The sequence below is a fragment of the Cydia pomonella genome, chromosome 5 (assembly GCF_033807575.1).
Source record: "Cydia pomonella isolate Wapato2018A chromosome 5, ilCydPomo1, whole genome shotgun sequence".
NCBI classification, from domain to species: domain Eukaryota; kingdom Metazoa; phylum Arthropoda; class Insecta; order Lepidoptera; family Tortricidae; genus Cydia; species Cydia pomonella.
In genome coordinates, this window is record NC_084707.1 from 2,997,231 (window position 1) to 3,011,207 (window position 13,977).

At 45.8% G+C, this 13,977-nt stretch overlaps 1 protein-coding gene across 1 annotated transcript in view; it reads right to left on the reverse strand.

The window, feature by feature from the left end:
* LOC133518498 (dedicator of cytokinesis protein 7) overlaps nt 1-13,977 on the reverse strand; it is an 83,716-nt gene that overhangs the window by 53,861 nt on the left and 15,878 nt on the right. The window contains exons 7-11 of the mRNA XM_061852216.1: nt 12,373-12,652; nt 10,104-10,257; nt 4,306-4,481; nt 2,117-2,297; nt 1,178-1,332 (exon numbers count right to left, since the gene is read on the reverse strand). Coding sequence (XP_061708200.1) covers nt 1,178-1,332; nt 2,117-2,297; nt 4,306-4,481; nt 10,104-10,257; nt 12,373-12,652 — 946 coding nt within the window. The remainder of the gene's footprint in view (nt 1-1,177; nt 1,333-2,116; nt 2,298-4,305; nt 4,482-10,103; nt 10,258-12,372; nt 12,653-13,977) is intronic.

Here is a 13,977-nt window from a genome sequence, read left to right on the forward strand (position 1 = left end):
GTTGAGGTTGATCTCACGTTCACGTACAGCAGGTCGTGTAGGGCTACAGGGTGGACCGGGAGAGGGACTCACGGTGATATTTCTAGCGGAGCCGGCGCGGGACGTTAGGCGTTGAGGTTGATCTCACGTTCACGTACAGCAGGTCGTGTAGGGCTACAGGGTGGACCGGGAGAGGGACTCACGGTGATATTTCTAGCGGAGCCGGCGCGGGACGTTAGGCGTTGAGGTTGATCTCACGTTCACGTACAGCAGGTCGTGTAGGGCTACAGGGTGGACCGGGAGAGGGACTCACGGTGATATTTCTAGCGGAGCCGGCGCGGGACGTTAGGCGTTGAGGTTGATCTCACGTTCACGTACAGCAGGTCGTGTAGGGCTACAGGGTGGACCGGGAGAGGGACTCACGGTGATATTTCTAGCGGAGCCGGCGCGGGACGTTAGGCGTTGAGGTTGATCTCACGTTCACGTACAGCAGGTCGTGTAGGGCTACAGGGTGGACCGGGAGAGGGACTCACGGTGATATTTCTATCGGAGCCGGCGCGGGACGTTAGGCGTTGAGGTTGATCTCACGTTCACGTACAGCAGGTCGTGTAGGGCTACAGGGTGGACCGGGAGAGGGACTCACGGTGATATTTCTAGCGGAGCCGGCGCGGGACGTGTAGGCGTTGAGGTTGACCTCACGTTCACGTACAGCAGGTCGTGTAGGGCTACAGGGTGGACCGGGAGAGAGACTCACGGTGATATTTCTAGCGGAGCCGGCGCGGGACGTGTAGGCGTTGAGGTTGACCTCACGTTCACGTACAGCAGGTCGTGTAGGGCTACAGGGTGGACCGGGAGAGAGACTCACGGTGATATTTCTAGCGGAGCCGGCGCGGGACGTGTAGGCGTTGAGGTTGATCTCACGTTCACGTACAGCAGGTCGTGTAGGGCTACAGGGTGGACCGGGAGAGAGACTCACGGTGACATTTCTAGCGGAGCCGGCGCGGGACGTGTAGGCGTTGAGGTTGATCTCACGTTCACGTACAGCAGGTCGTGTAGGGCTACAGGGTGGACCGGGAGAGAGACTCACGGTGACATTTCTAGCGGAGCCGGCGCGGGACGTGTAGGCGTTGAGGTTGATCTCACGTTCACGTACAGCAGGTCGTGTAGGGCTACAGGGTGGACCGGGAGAGGGACTCACGGTGATATTTCTAGCGGAGCCGGCGCGGGACGTGTAGGCGTTGAGGTTGACCTCGCGCACGTTCACGTACATCAGGTTGCGGTACTGTAGGTGCGGCGCCGCTACAGGGTGGATCGGGAACGGGAGGACTTCCTTGGTCGGGCGGACATTTTCGTCTGCTGTTATAATATACAAGGGAGAATAATTATAAAACTTATTTAAGATTAGGACATGTTAAATTATTTTTAACAGCCCGCAGTAACCGTCCGGCACTCGCTGCAGTCGTTGCTTCGGTTGAGGATTCTCGAAACGGATCGAAACATGTCGAGCGATTTCTCGACTAAAGTTTATATATGTAACAAGGGAGATTAGTTTAACTTAAACCTTAACCACTGACATATGTACGAAACAAATATGGTCAGTCCTTATTCAATTCAATTCAATTTATGAATTGACCCTTATATTTACGAAGCCAAGACCCACCGTTTAACTAAGTGCCTTAGTGTTAAACAATGTGTTTGTACACGTATAGTGGAACAGTTCACAAAGTATAGAACGATGAATTTGTGTTTGTGATTTTTTTTTCTCAACGATTTTAAAAATGCACCACTTCAAAGTTATATGCCGCCAAACACGACTGCACTTGGTTAATGTACCATTATCTGTCCATTTACCTGTCGCACATTTAAAAAATATATCATTCCATAGCTTATGAATTAGGGCATACATTTCAAGCATAAATGTCACAGACAATTGTCTTTAAAAATAAAAAGTCAATAAGCTTTTATTCTTGATAATTCTTCTTACTTCTTTAAAACAAAGCTGACTAAAAACTAAAATGTTTCTTCAGTATCCAGAGGATACATTTGAGCATCGGCGTTGAACCGTTTGATCTCAGGATCTTAAGAACTAGATTGTAAAATAAAGGTAAATGTCATTCAATTTTGAACCCTATCTCACCTCCATAAGGCTGCAGCTTGGCGAGCTCTGGTGTAAGTCCGTTCTTGATTTCCTCCGGACAAGGGGCGACTTCTATCTTCAGTACACCGGGGATACATTTGAGCTTCTTTGGCGCGGAGCTGGGCCGTTTGATCTCGGCTAAGAACTTGTATAGGTCTTCGTCGCGGAGTTTGTCTGTTTCCTAGGGGAAAACAGATGGGTAAAATTACCATGTAAGATATAATAAACAAATATTTAACAAATTTTACAGAGGTCCCAAACGCATTACATAATATTTATTAATTTTACTGTGCACGAGACTATGTATAATATGACGATATTTAAAATAAAGATATACGTATAAAGAACTGTATCTGTTTAAAAAGAAGAAAAACCGACTCAAGGATAAAAGCGGAAAAAGTCGCAGAAGTCGCCAGCATCATGCTGAGTTGTGGCCATTTATTTCTATATTTTTCTTTATTGTTGAATTTTCTCTTGTTTACGAATAAAATATTTCTTATCTTATCTAAGTGTATACCTGCTTGAAGAAGCTGGTGACGGTGATGGAGACGGGCTTCATGGCGTCGAGCTGCGGCGCCAGCTCGTCGGCGGGCGGCGCGCGGCGCTCCACGGAGCCCTTGCGGGTGAGGGAGCCGCCTACTTCTCTGTTACTCTCTCTCTCTCCCTTACCTGCTTGAAGAAGCTGGTGACGGTGATGGAGACGGGCTTCATGGCGTCGAGCTGCGGCGCCAGCTCGTCGGCGGGCGGCGCGCGGCGCTCCACGGAGCCCTTGCGGGTGAGGGAGCCGCCTACTTCTCTGTTACTCTCTCTCTCTCCCTTACCTGCTTGAAGAAGCTGGTGACGGTGATGGAGACGGGCTTCATGGCGTCGAGCTGCGGCGCCAGCTCGTCGGCGGGCGGCGCGCGGCGCTCCACGGAGCCCTTGCGGGTGAGGGAGCCGCCTACTTCTCTGTTACTCTCTCTCTCTCCCTTACCTGCTTGAAGAAGCTGGTGACGGTGATGGAGACGGGCTTCATGGCGTCGAGCTGCGGCGCCAGCTCGTCGGCGGGCGGCGCGCGGCGCTCCACGGAGCCCTTGCGGGTGAGGGAGCCGCCTACTTCTCTGTTACTCTCTCTCTCTCCCTTACCTGCTTGAAGAAGCTGGTGACGGTGATGGAGACGGGCTTCATGGCGTCGAGCTGCGGCGCCAGCTCGTCGGCGGGCGGCGCGCGGCGCTCCACGGAGCCCTTGCGGGTGAGGGAGCCGCCTACTTCTCTGTTACTCTCTCTCTCTCCCTTACCTGCTTGAAGAAGCTGGTGACGGTGATGGAGACGGGCTTCATGGCGTCGAGCTGCGGCGCCAGCTCGTCGGCGGGCGGCGCGCGGCGCTCCACGGAGCCCTTGCGGGTGAGGGAGCCGCCTACTTCTCTGTTACTCTCTCTCTCTCCCTTACCTGCTTGAAGAAGCTGGTGACGGTGATGGAGACGGGCTTCATGGCGTCGAGCTGCGGCGCCAGCTCGTCGGCGGGCGGCGCGCGGCGCTCCACGGAGCCCTTGCGGGTGAGGGAGCCGCCTACTTCTCTGTTACTCTCTCTCTCTCCCTTACCTGCTTGAAGAAGCTGGTGACGGTGATGGAGACGGGCTTCATGGCGTCGAGCTGCGGCGCCAGCTCGTCGGCGGGCGGCGCGCGGCGCTCCACGGAGCCCTTGCGGGTGAGGGAGCCGCCTACTTCTCTGTTACTCTCTCTCTCTCCCTTACCTGCTTGAAGAAGCTGGTGACGGTGATGGAGACGGGCTTCATGGCGTCGAGCTGCGGCGCCAGCTCGTCGGCGGGCGGCGCGCGGCGCTCCACGGAGCCCTTGCGGGTGAGGGAGCCGCCTACTTCTCTGTTACTCTCTCTCTCTCCCTTACCTGCTTGAAGAAGCTGGTGACGGTGATGGAGACGGGCTTCATGGCGTCGAGCTGCGGCGCCAGCTCGTCGGCGGGCGGCGCGCGGCGCTCCACGGAGCCCTTGCGGGTGAGGGAGCCGCCTACTTCTCTGTTACTCTCTCTCTCTCCCTTACCTGCTTGAAGAAGCTGGTGACGGTGATGGAGACGGGCTTCATGGCGTCGAGCTGCGGCGCCAGCTCGTCGGCGGGCGGCGCGCGGCGCTCCACGGAGCCCTTGCGGGTGAGGGAGCCGCCTACTTCTCTGTTACTCTCTCTCTCTCCCTTACCTGCTTGAAGAAGCTGGTGACGGTGATGGAGACGGGCTTCATGGCGTCGAGCTGCGGCGCCAGCTCGTCGGCGGGCGGCGCGCGGCGCTCCACGGAGCCCTTGCGGGTGAGGGAGCCGCCTACTTCGCCGGCTCGGCGGCGCAGTTGCTCTAAACTGCTCGAAGATGCTTTCCGATCTAGGGAAAAAGTCATATATTTGAAAAACCCTGTTCTCTTATATATTCTGCTTGATAAGAAATAGTTATTAGGCGGGTCCACACAGAGCAGCCTCACGGGGATATCTCCTCCTGAATTCTCTATATGGAGTTAGAGACTTAGAACTCCGGTGCTGATAAAATAGAATATTTTTACGGTAGATGTCACTATGCTATGTCGCTAAGGCGTGTAAACAGAAGGAATGGAAAGATTCGCACGCATCTGGTAAGCTTAGTTAGAATTGATTATGAACGATCGGCTCGAACAGGTGTTCTGAAAGATAGTAAGTTCGAGTTTTGCCTAAAGGTGAATATTTCCTTAAATATATATATTAGTAGTATCTCTCGCACACGTTTTTGCTCAATAAAAATTAGTATAAGTCTTTATTCATTATTATTAAACACTAAACAAACTACTAAAATAAATTGAGAAACAAAGCCTAAAAGTATTTTGCGCATTCAATTATTTAAAAAAAGCAAGTACTTACATAACAAAGGTTCATTCATGTGACGTCAAAGGATGCCATAGAAAAAAAAAAGTTTTGACATTTCATAAAGAGAAGCTGATTTGAATGGATAGAAAACTAGCGTATTAAATTAGGAATCAACAAAGCGTTAGACTATGTAGCTTTACTAGAAGTTTTGTTAAATATCAGCAAATAAAGACTTATTTGTTGTCACGAAGCATTACTACCGTCATAAAGTTTAAGACCAAACACGATTTTTAGTTTCACTTTTTTTTTATACTACGTCGCAAACAAGCATACAACCCGCCTGATGGTAAGCTGTCTTTGTAGCCTATGTACGCCTGCAACTCCAGAGGAGTTACATGCGCGTTGCCGACCCTACCCCTCCCCCTCGTTGAGCTCTGGCAACCTTACTCACCGGCAGGAACACTACACTATGAGTACGGTCTAGTGTTATTTGGCTGCGGTTGTCTGTAAGGTGGAGGTACTTCCCCAGTTGAGCTCTGCTCTAGATTTGGAATGACATCCACTGGCTGTGCCCTACCACGCAAAGCGAGATGACATTCACAGTGCCCATACCTCTCTTAAAAAAACACGTTTGATCGGTAACCTATTTGTTTTGCAAGAAGACAATAATCTCAAGCATTCGGTAAAGATCTGTAGAGGTTACACAGCCAATAAAGAACAGCAAGGTGTGTTAAAAAACATGATTTGTCCACCACAATCACCAGACCTTAACCTGATCGAGCTTTCATGGGATGAACTCGCCCGTAGGGTCCGATAACAATGTCCGACATCAGCAAAAATTAGTATATTCGTAAAAAAAAACATTTTCCTATTAAAATGTTGATTATTTGCATATTCTGTGTTTGATCTTAAACTTCTTGACGGCAGTGTGCTTCAGGGGAATATATGTCCAAAAGTCAGAAATAAATGATTTGATGTCGGGAAGTCCGGATGTATCTGTCGGCGACCGATCGGAAAATCCACCCGATCCTAAAGTTCCTGTGTAATGTCTTGTTTTGACGACCTGTCTGGCTTAGTGGGTAGTGACCCTGCCTATGAAGCCGATGGTCCCAGGTTCAAATCCTGGTAAGGACATTTGGAAAGTGGCCGGCCCAGGATGGACGAGACTCGCAAGAGATAGGGAGAAATGGAACTCTTTATAGGAGGCCTTTGTCGAAAGACAAGCTGTTGTTACAAAACTCAGTCGTCGGGAAAGAAAAACCTAATATTGTTATCACTGTAGAACAGCAATAAAGGCTCATTTTAATTTTATTTATTTATTTAAGGGCATTTATTCGTGTGATGAGCATGGATATTTGTTCCTGAGTCATGGATGTTTTCTATGTATTTAAGTATTTCTAAATATGTATATATTATATATATCGTTGTCTAAGTTCCCGCAACACAAGCCTTATTAAGCTTAACGTGGGACTTAGTCAATTTGTGTAATGATGTCCTATAATATTTATTTATTTATTTATTTATTTATGTCTTGACGGCAGTAAAGTCGTTAGGTTGCTTCAGATGCGCGAAGAGCAAACTGTCCAGAAATAGGAGCCCCGCGTAGCCCGACCGTCGACTTAGAGATCGACATAATGATTTTCACGTATCACAATATGCCTAGGAATTTCATGATCTGGCGGATATCAAGATCGGCCGCCGACACATCAATACCCATTTGTCAAAAGTCGGGATGTTATGCTGCCCTAATGTTAGTACAGTCAGCATCAATAGTAGCGGATGAAACAACGCGCCAAAAGTATCTGACATCTCAGATAACTTTTCCAAATATATAGATAATTTTTCAAAATTCACGTTCAAAGTATATCTTTTACAGTCTCAGTTGTTCTATATTAAAGACATCAGTTTTTGTTAAGCTGTTATAGAATTGTAGATACTTATGAAGCGTTATTTGATCCGCTACTTTTGATGCTGACTGCACCTATGTAATACATTTGAGCGTTTCACGACATAAGGACCCTTTAGACTTGTTGGCAGTAGGACATTGTGATGTGGTGTAGTGTGTAACTATTATGTAAGAAATGCGTATAAATACATATTTATCTCGCCTAATTAGTTCAGTGGTGGCAGCATGGTTCCACTTTTATCGCTTGTCACTATGCCCGTCACTTACGCGCTTACATAATTGTCAGGACGTGACAGGCATGGTGACAAATGATAAAACGCCAACCATCTTAGCCCTGCAGAATAAAACACAATATTCATCGAAGCTGTTGTTTGATTAACGCCATTCGTACAGTGACTGGAGTCTTGGAGGTTCTGACACTTGGACATATATACCCTTAAACTCCTAGACCGCGAGCCAGGAACAGATTTCCATGACCAACTCGTGGACGTCAGCTGCCGCTCCGTTCAGATGCTATTGTTTATTAAAAAAACTGGCCAAGTGCGAGTCGGACTCGCACAGGAAGGGTTCCGTACCATTATCTATAAAAACGGTCACCCATCCAAGTACTGACCCCGGCCGACGTTGCTTAACTTCGGTGATTGGATGAGAACCTCGAGATTGGAAAGAAATATTTATTTTATTCTGTTTTTAGTATTTGTTTGCAACAGAAATACATAATATGTAGACATTTCAACTGGCTAACTATCACGGTTCATGAGATACAGCCTGGTGACAGACGGACGGACGGACAGCGGAGTCTCAGTAATAGGGTCCCGTTTGACCCTTTAGGTACGGAACCCTAAAAATCGTCAGCCGGTTGTATAACGGCGATAAGAACGTCAGCTGGTCGCGTGAACATGTAAAAAATAAGCGCTTTACCTTTTTATCATAGTAAAACAAAATCATGAAACTTGGCATGCAGCATTCCATCAGGCGTTTCAAATAAACGGATTACGCAATTTACAATACCTTGCGGACATAAAATGGTAAGCCGCATATTTTTTACATGTTCATGTGAATAGCTGACGGTCTTTCCACCGCGATACAATCGGCTGACAATTTTTTTTATTCATGATAGGCATTATCATCATCATTGGCCTTCGAGTCTATTACAGACTATACAAGCAGTGTCAGGCAGGGCGACAACGTTTTTCATGGCTGTGTAAGCCAATACGGGAGCGGCAAACACGCCCACAAGCCTGTCAGGTATAGTTTGCCCCTGCCGAACAGGTGTCAGGGTGATGACGCTTGGCCCGCTTACTTGCGAGTGTCTTAAACCAAGCGTCGTCGTGAATTTTACGTCCGTCGAATATCAGTTTGCGCCACTTGACTCTGTCCTCGGAAAGCTCTTCCCATTTGTGAACCGGGATGTTGGATGAGGCATTATAGCATCTAAAGTATCAGCCGGGAGGCGATGACTGACGATATATGCTCCTGGCCCGCGGTCTATCCCTAAACGAGAACCATAATGTGCAAATTATGTTGGTCGCAACTTGGAGAGCTTAATTAGATGGCGCTATACAGCATCGTACATCATGCTCAAACTACATTGCTAAACGCTAATGTATGACAAGCTAATCATATATTGTCAATCAGTATGAAGAGCAGTGTACAAGTCAGTGGCTGTATAGTTACCCAGGCAATGGCAGGTCAGGCAAGGCAATAACTTGTAATTTTTCATATGTAAAAAATGCAATGTCCTTATTCCTTACGCTAATGTACCTGTTGCTTACCTTTTTTTTATGATAGAGGAGGCAAATGAGCAGACGGATCACCTTTACGAGTAAGCTAGCGGCGATGGGTAATAGCGTTCCTGGTGGACTCTTGAATGATTCCTGCAGTCAAACGAATTGCCCTTTCAGAAGAATTACCTAAGCTGTTGGTATTGGTGCCGGTGTCCCGTTCGTCTCGGTCGCTGCCACTCAGTATGTTATGCAGGGAGACCGCACTCCATGCCAGTGGCCTGTATAGCTACCTAGCCTGTTAGTATTGGTGCCGGTGTCCCGTTCGTCCCGGTTGCTACCACTCAGTATGTTGAGCAGGGAGACTGCACTCCATGCCAGTGGCCTGTATAGCTACCTAAGCTGTTGGTATTGGTGCCGGTGTCCCGTTCGTCCCGGTCGCTGCCACTCAGTATGTTGAATAGGGAGACCGCACTCTATGCCAGTGGCCTGTATAGCTACCTAACCTGTTAGTATTGGTGCCGGTGTCCCGTTCGTCCCGGTTGCTGCCATTCAGTATGTTGAGCAGGGAGACTGCACTCCATGCCAGTGGCCTGTATAGCTACCTAACCTGTTAGTATTGGTGCCGGTGTCCCGTTCGTCCCGGTTGCTGCCACTCAGTATGTTGAGCAGGGAGACTGCACTCCATGCCAGTGGCCTGTATAGCTACCTAAGCTGTTGGTATTGGTCCCGGTGTCCCGTTCGTCCCGGTCGCTGCCACTCAGTATGTTGAATAGGGAGACCGCACTCCATGCCAGTGGCCTGTATAGCTAACTAACCTGTTAGTATTGGTGCCGGTGTCCCGTTCGTCCCGGTTGCTGCCACTCAGTATGTTGAGCAGGGAGACTGCACTCCATGCCAGTGGCCTGTATAGCTACCTAAGCTGTTGGTATTGGTCCCGGTGTCCCGTTCGTCCCGGTCGCTGCCACTCAGTATGTTGAATAGGTAGACCGCACTCCATGCCAGTGGCCTGTATAGCTAACTAACCTGTTAGTATTGGTGCCGGTGTCCCGTTCGTCCCGGTTGCTGCCACTCAGTATGTTGAGCAGGGAGACTGCACTCCATGCCAGTGGCCTGTATAGCTACCTAAGCTGTTGGTATTGGTCCCGGTGTCCCGTTCGTCCCGGTCGCTGCCACTCAGTATGTTGAATAGGGAGACCGCACTCCATGCCAGTGGCCTGTATAGCTAACTAACCTGTTAGTATTGGTGCCGGTGTCCCGTTCGTCCCGGTTGCTGCCACTCAGTATGTTGAGCAGGGAGACTGCACTCCATGCCAGTGGCCTGTATAGCTACCTAAGCTGTTGGTATTGGTCCCGGTGTCCCGTTCGTCCCGGTCGCTGCCACTCAGTATGTTGAATAGGGGACCGCACTCCATGCCAGTGGCCTGTATAGCTAATTAACCTGTTAGTATTGGTGCCGGTGTCCCGTTCGTCCCGGTTGCTGCCACTCAGTATGTTGAGCAGGGAGACTGCACTCCATGCCAGTGGCCTGTATAGCTACCTAAGCTGTTGGTATTGGTGCCGGTGTCCCGTTCGTCCCGGTCGCTGCCACTCAGTATGTTGAGCAGTGAGACAGCACTCCATGCTAGTGGCATCCTGTATTTTCCGAGACGAGAGCAGGCCGCTTGAGCCCCGGCGCGGACTTTCTCCCGATTCTGAAAGTTAGAGGAGAGTTAAACTAAGAATATTGGGTTTTAATTAGGTAAATTGCTTTAGGTTTAATATGGTATTAATGCTTGACTTGAGCTAGAATAGTTTTTGTTTATTTTATTTCATTCATTGTAACTTAAGTTTTTTTTTTTTTTTTCAAATAATACCTAATAATTATTTATACAAAGGTTTCGCCAAACTGAAGACAGTTTGTGGGCGAATAGTGCCCTCTCAATTATTATAATAAGGACTTTCTGCATTATAGTACCTACAGAGTACAGAACAAACTGTATAAACACGTAGGTTAAGTTTAAACTGAATTTGCGTGAATACATAAATTGTTCAACAAGATCGGTTTTTAATACTGTACAGCTAGCATGTGTACCTACTCCATCTCACGACGGCATTGACCATGAACCTTATTATCATGATATTACGTTTTACAATTGTATCAGGCCGCTCTTTTAAGATAAAATATCTACGCATGCCTACCCACGACTAATACAATAACTAACATTATTAAAATATACAATGGATTTATATTATCTAAAAGTATTGATTTTGTTATTTTTTTTAACATCTACATTTACTACTACATGGGTCGATTGAACGGTTGAGATGGTTAAGAATCTTAGGTATTATGTGTTTGCGAGTTCTTTGGACGTAGTAATTATTTTTATTATATTCTACATATTTTCGTTGTGTGCTTACTCTAAAATTATCTATCAAGACATATTTAACTTTTTCATGAACTGGTAATATTTTTACCTTTTTATACAATAATATACCGGTGACCACCTTCCGGCTTCATCATCAGACCCTGAGTATCACCTAGTGGCAAAATCTTGTTGAGGACCAATCAAACGAGCCTAAACACGAAGTGGTTTAGTTACATGGTTCATTGGTACCGGTGATCATCTTCTGGCTTCATCATCCGACCCTGAGTATCACCTAGTGTCAAAGATCCAAATCAAAGGAGCCTATACACGAAGTGGTTTAGTTACATGGTTGACTGGTACTGGTGACCACCTTCCGGCTTCATCATCAGACCCCGAGTACCAGCTCGTTTCTAAACCCTCGTTGATACAAATTAAAGGGGGCACTACACAACCTATACCAAATGCAAAGGCGAATAAAGTGAGTGTAATTTCTTTCTATTTAGTAAATTATAATTACTAATTATTATTATACAAAAGTGCACATTTTGCACCTGATTAAGTATTTTCGTACCAAATATCATTTATTAGGATTTTAAAATTTAAATACAGTTAGTGTTGTTATGGTTGTTTTTAATATGCTTTACGAAGGATCAAGATTGTTTATTCCATCACTGTAGTGCGAGCGAGAGGGAAAATGTGGCAGAAGGGATCGGCATACTGAGCTCGCACAGCCTGACGCAGCGCGTAAAATACCTAAAATCACTCAACGTCGAAACTTAATAGCGCTCTTAAACCATAACAAATTATTGACTCGGCTAACGAGGGATATGGAGTATGCAATATTTTCCTGTCTACAATATTTTTTTAAATTATACACCGTGCGCCAAATAAACCCGACAGATTTGAACCACGCATTCCTGACCTAAACCTAAATATGTATACTTCTCTACGAATTAAATACTAGAACATTGTCATTCAACCTGGTTCTTATGTAAGCGATCATATGTTTACCCTGTTATATTAATATTATCAGTATTATTAATCGGGGCCCGAAGATAAGATGACTTAATTAACATGCATTTTATTTTATCTGTGTTTAGAATGATGCCATTGTCATAAGATTACTTGTAAAATCTAAGTTGTAAAATCATTATGGATAAATTTTTCGATTTTTTTTTTGTTCTTTTATTTATTATATTCTTTTTGTAAGTAACAATTTTATATGTTTCTGTCTTGAAATAAAGTTTATTATTTTTATAGTACTCTAGTCTACGTGCGATATACACATACAAGGTGGCCAAAAATTATGTGCATCCCCGTTGCCAGGGGGGTTTTGGGAGTATACTGAGCAACTTTTACAATTGGTCCAATTGTAAAAGTTGCTCAGTATAAGACCAAAACCTCCCTGGCAACGGGAATGCACATTTTTTTAGGCCACCGTGCATACAAGCAAAAACGTACCTTATCGTCCTTAATATAAGGTTCCACGCATTCATTAACATCTCCTTGAAGCACTTTCTCCACTCGAACGACCAGGAACACATCAGCTGAAGGGTTCATAATATCGAACACAGCGCTTCGACTCATAGTGCTGAGATCAGCGTGGGGTACATGTGCGGACAGCATTTGGCGGGTGCAGTCGGAGTTGAGGTTGAAATAGAAGTTTTCGGATAGCTTCTTCTTTTCTTTGGCGTCGTAGAGGGCCATGGAGGCGAAGAGAGGCTCAACGTCCAGTTCAAGCCTAAAAAAATGAGTGATGAAAACATGAGGCTTCATTCCATGGGAAATTAACATGTCTCTAAATTAATCCGATGACCTTTTTCTAGATAGTATGAATGTAGTTACAAGTTTTCATAGAAAACGCAGTAGCTAAATAGTACATTACGATACAAGTGCGAAAAATAGGAAATTCGAAACGAGTGGCGATAAATTAAAACACGATCGAAGGGAGTGTTTTAAATCGACACGAGTTGCGAATTACCTATTCGCACATGTATCGTACAACGTTTTACAGTACATATGGCCCTTTAAATGTTCGACACAGTAACGTAATATGCTACTTCTCGCACTAGTGCTATAAAGTAGCCCCATATGTACTGTAATAGTATTTTTCAACACACTTTCTCAAAACGGCGTTTTTATTCCACCGATTTTTGACTTATAATCCTAGATATTAAACACGCGTGCTTTTTTTCAGTATATGTATTATACCACTCGTGCTTTTTCATTATATTATCCGAGTGAGCTCAGAAGGTAACGGATTGCCAATAATATGTATGGAAACGGAGCCTGCTGAAATTGGTCGAGTACATTTTACAACGTGGACTGGCGGGAGCCGGGGCGCGCGGCGAGCCGGCCGGGCCCGGCGGCGTGCATATGTCGAAACTTTAAAAAGCCATATGTACTGTAAAACGTTGTACGATACACGTGCGAATGGGTAATTCGCAACTCGTGTCGATTTAAAACACTCCCTTCGGTCGTCTTTTAATTTATCACCACTCGTTGCGAATTTCCTATTTTCTACACTTGTATCGTAAATAACTATTTCATCACACTTGCTCGAAAAATATCTTATTTCATATAGGTGTGCTGAAGGACAAAGGCCTATTTTGTTCCCGCGGGAGGTATGGATTGTTTTTTTATTAAGTATGTCACTTATTCATACAAACCAAGTAGCATAAATGAGTTTTACTTTTAAAATACTGACGGTTATAATTTAATATTTTTGTTTATGTTTTAAATTATTTAATTTGATTAATTTAACAGCCGTTTAAAATATTTTTACATAGTTTTAAATCGTGGCTGAATGCCGAATAGGTCTGTGCCTTCAATTCCTCACCTTCCAAGAAATTACAAAATGGCGGACGAACGTTTGATATGTCACCGTATTTAAGAACTATTTCGGTTAAAATTTAGTTTTTTCTTCGCAACTGTGATAAAAAACATTGTGTGTAACTCCGGGGGTAAGAATATTGCTAACTCGGATCTTTAATTCCCTCCAGCCTGCGTCTGTCGGGAATTACCACCCTCGTGTCCAAAATTTCATTTACCCCCCTCGTTGCACAA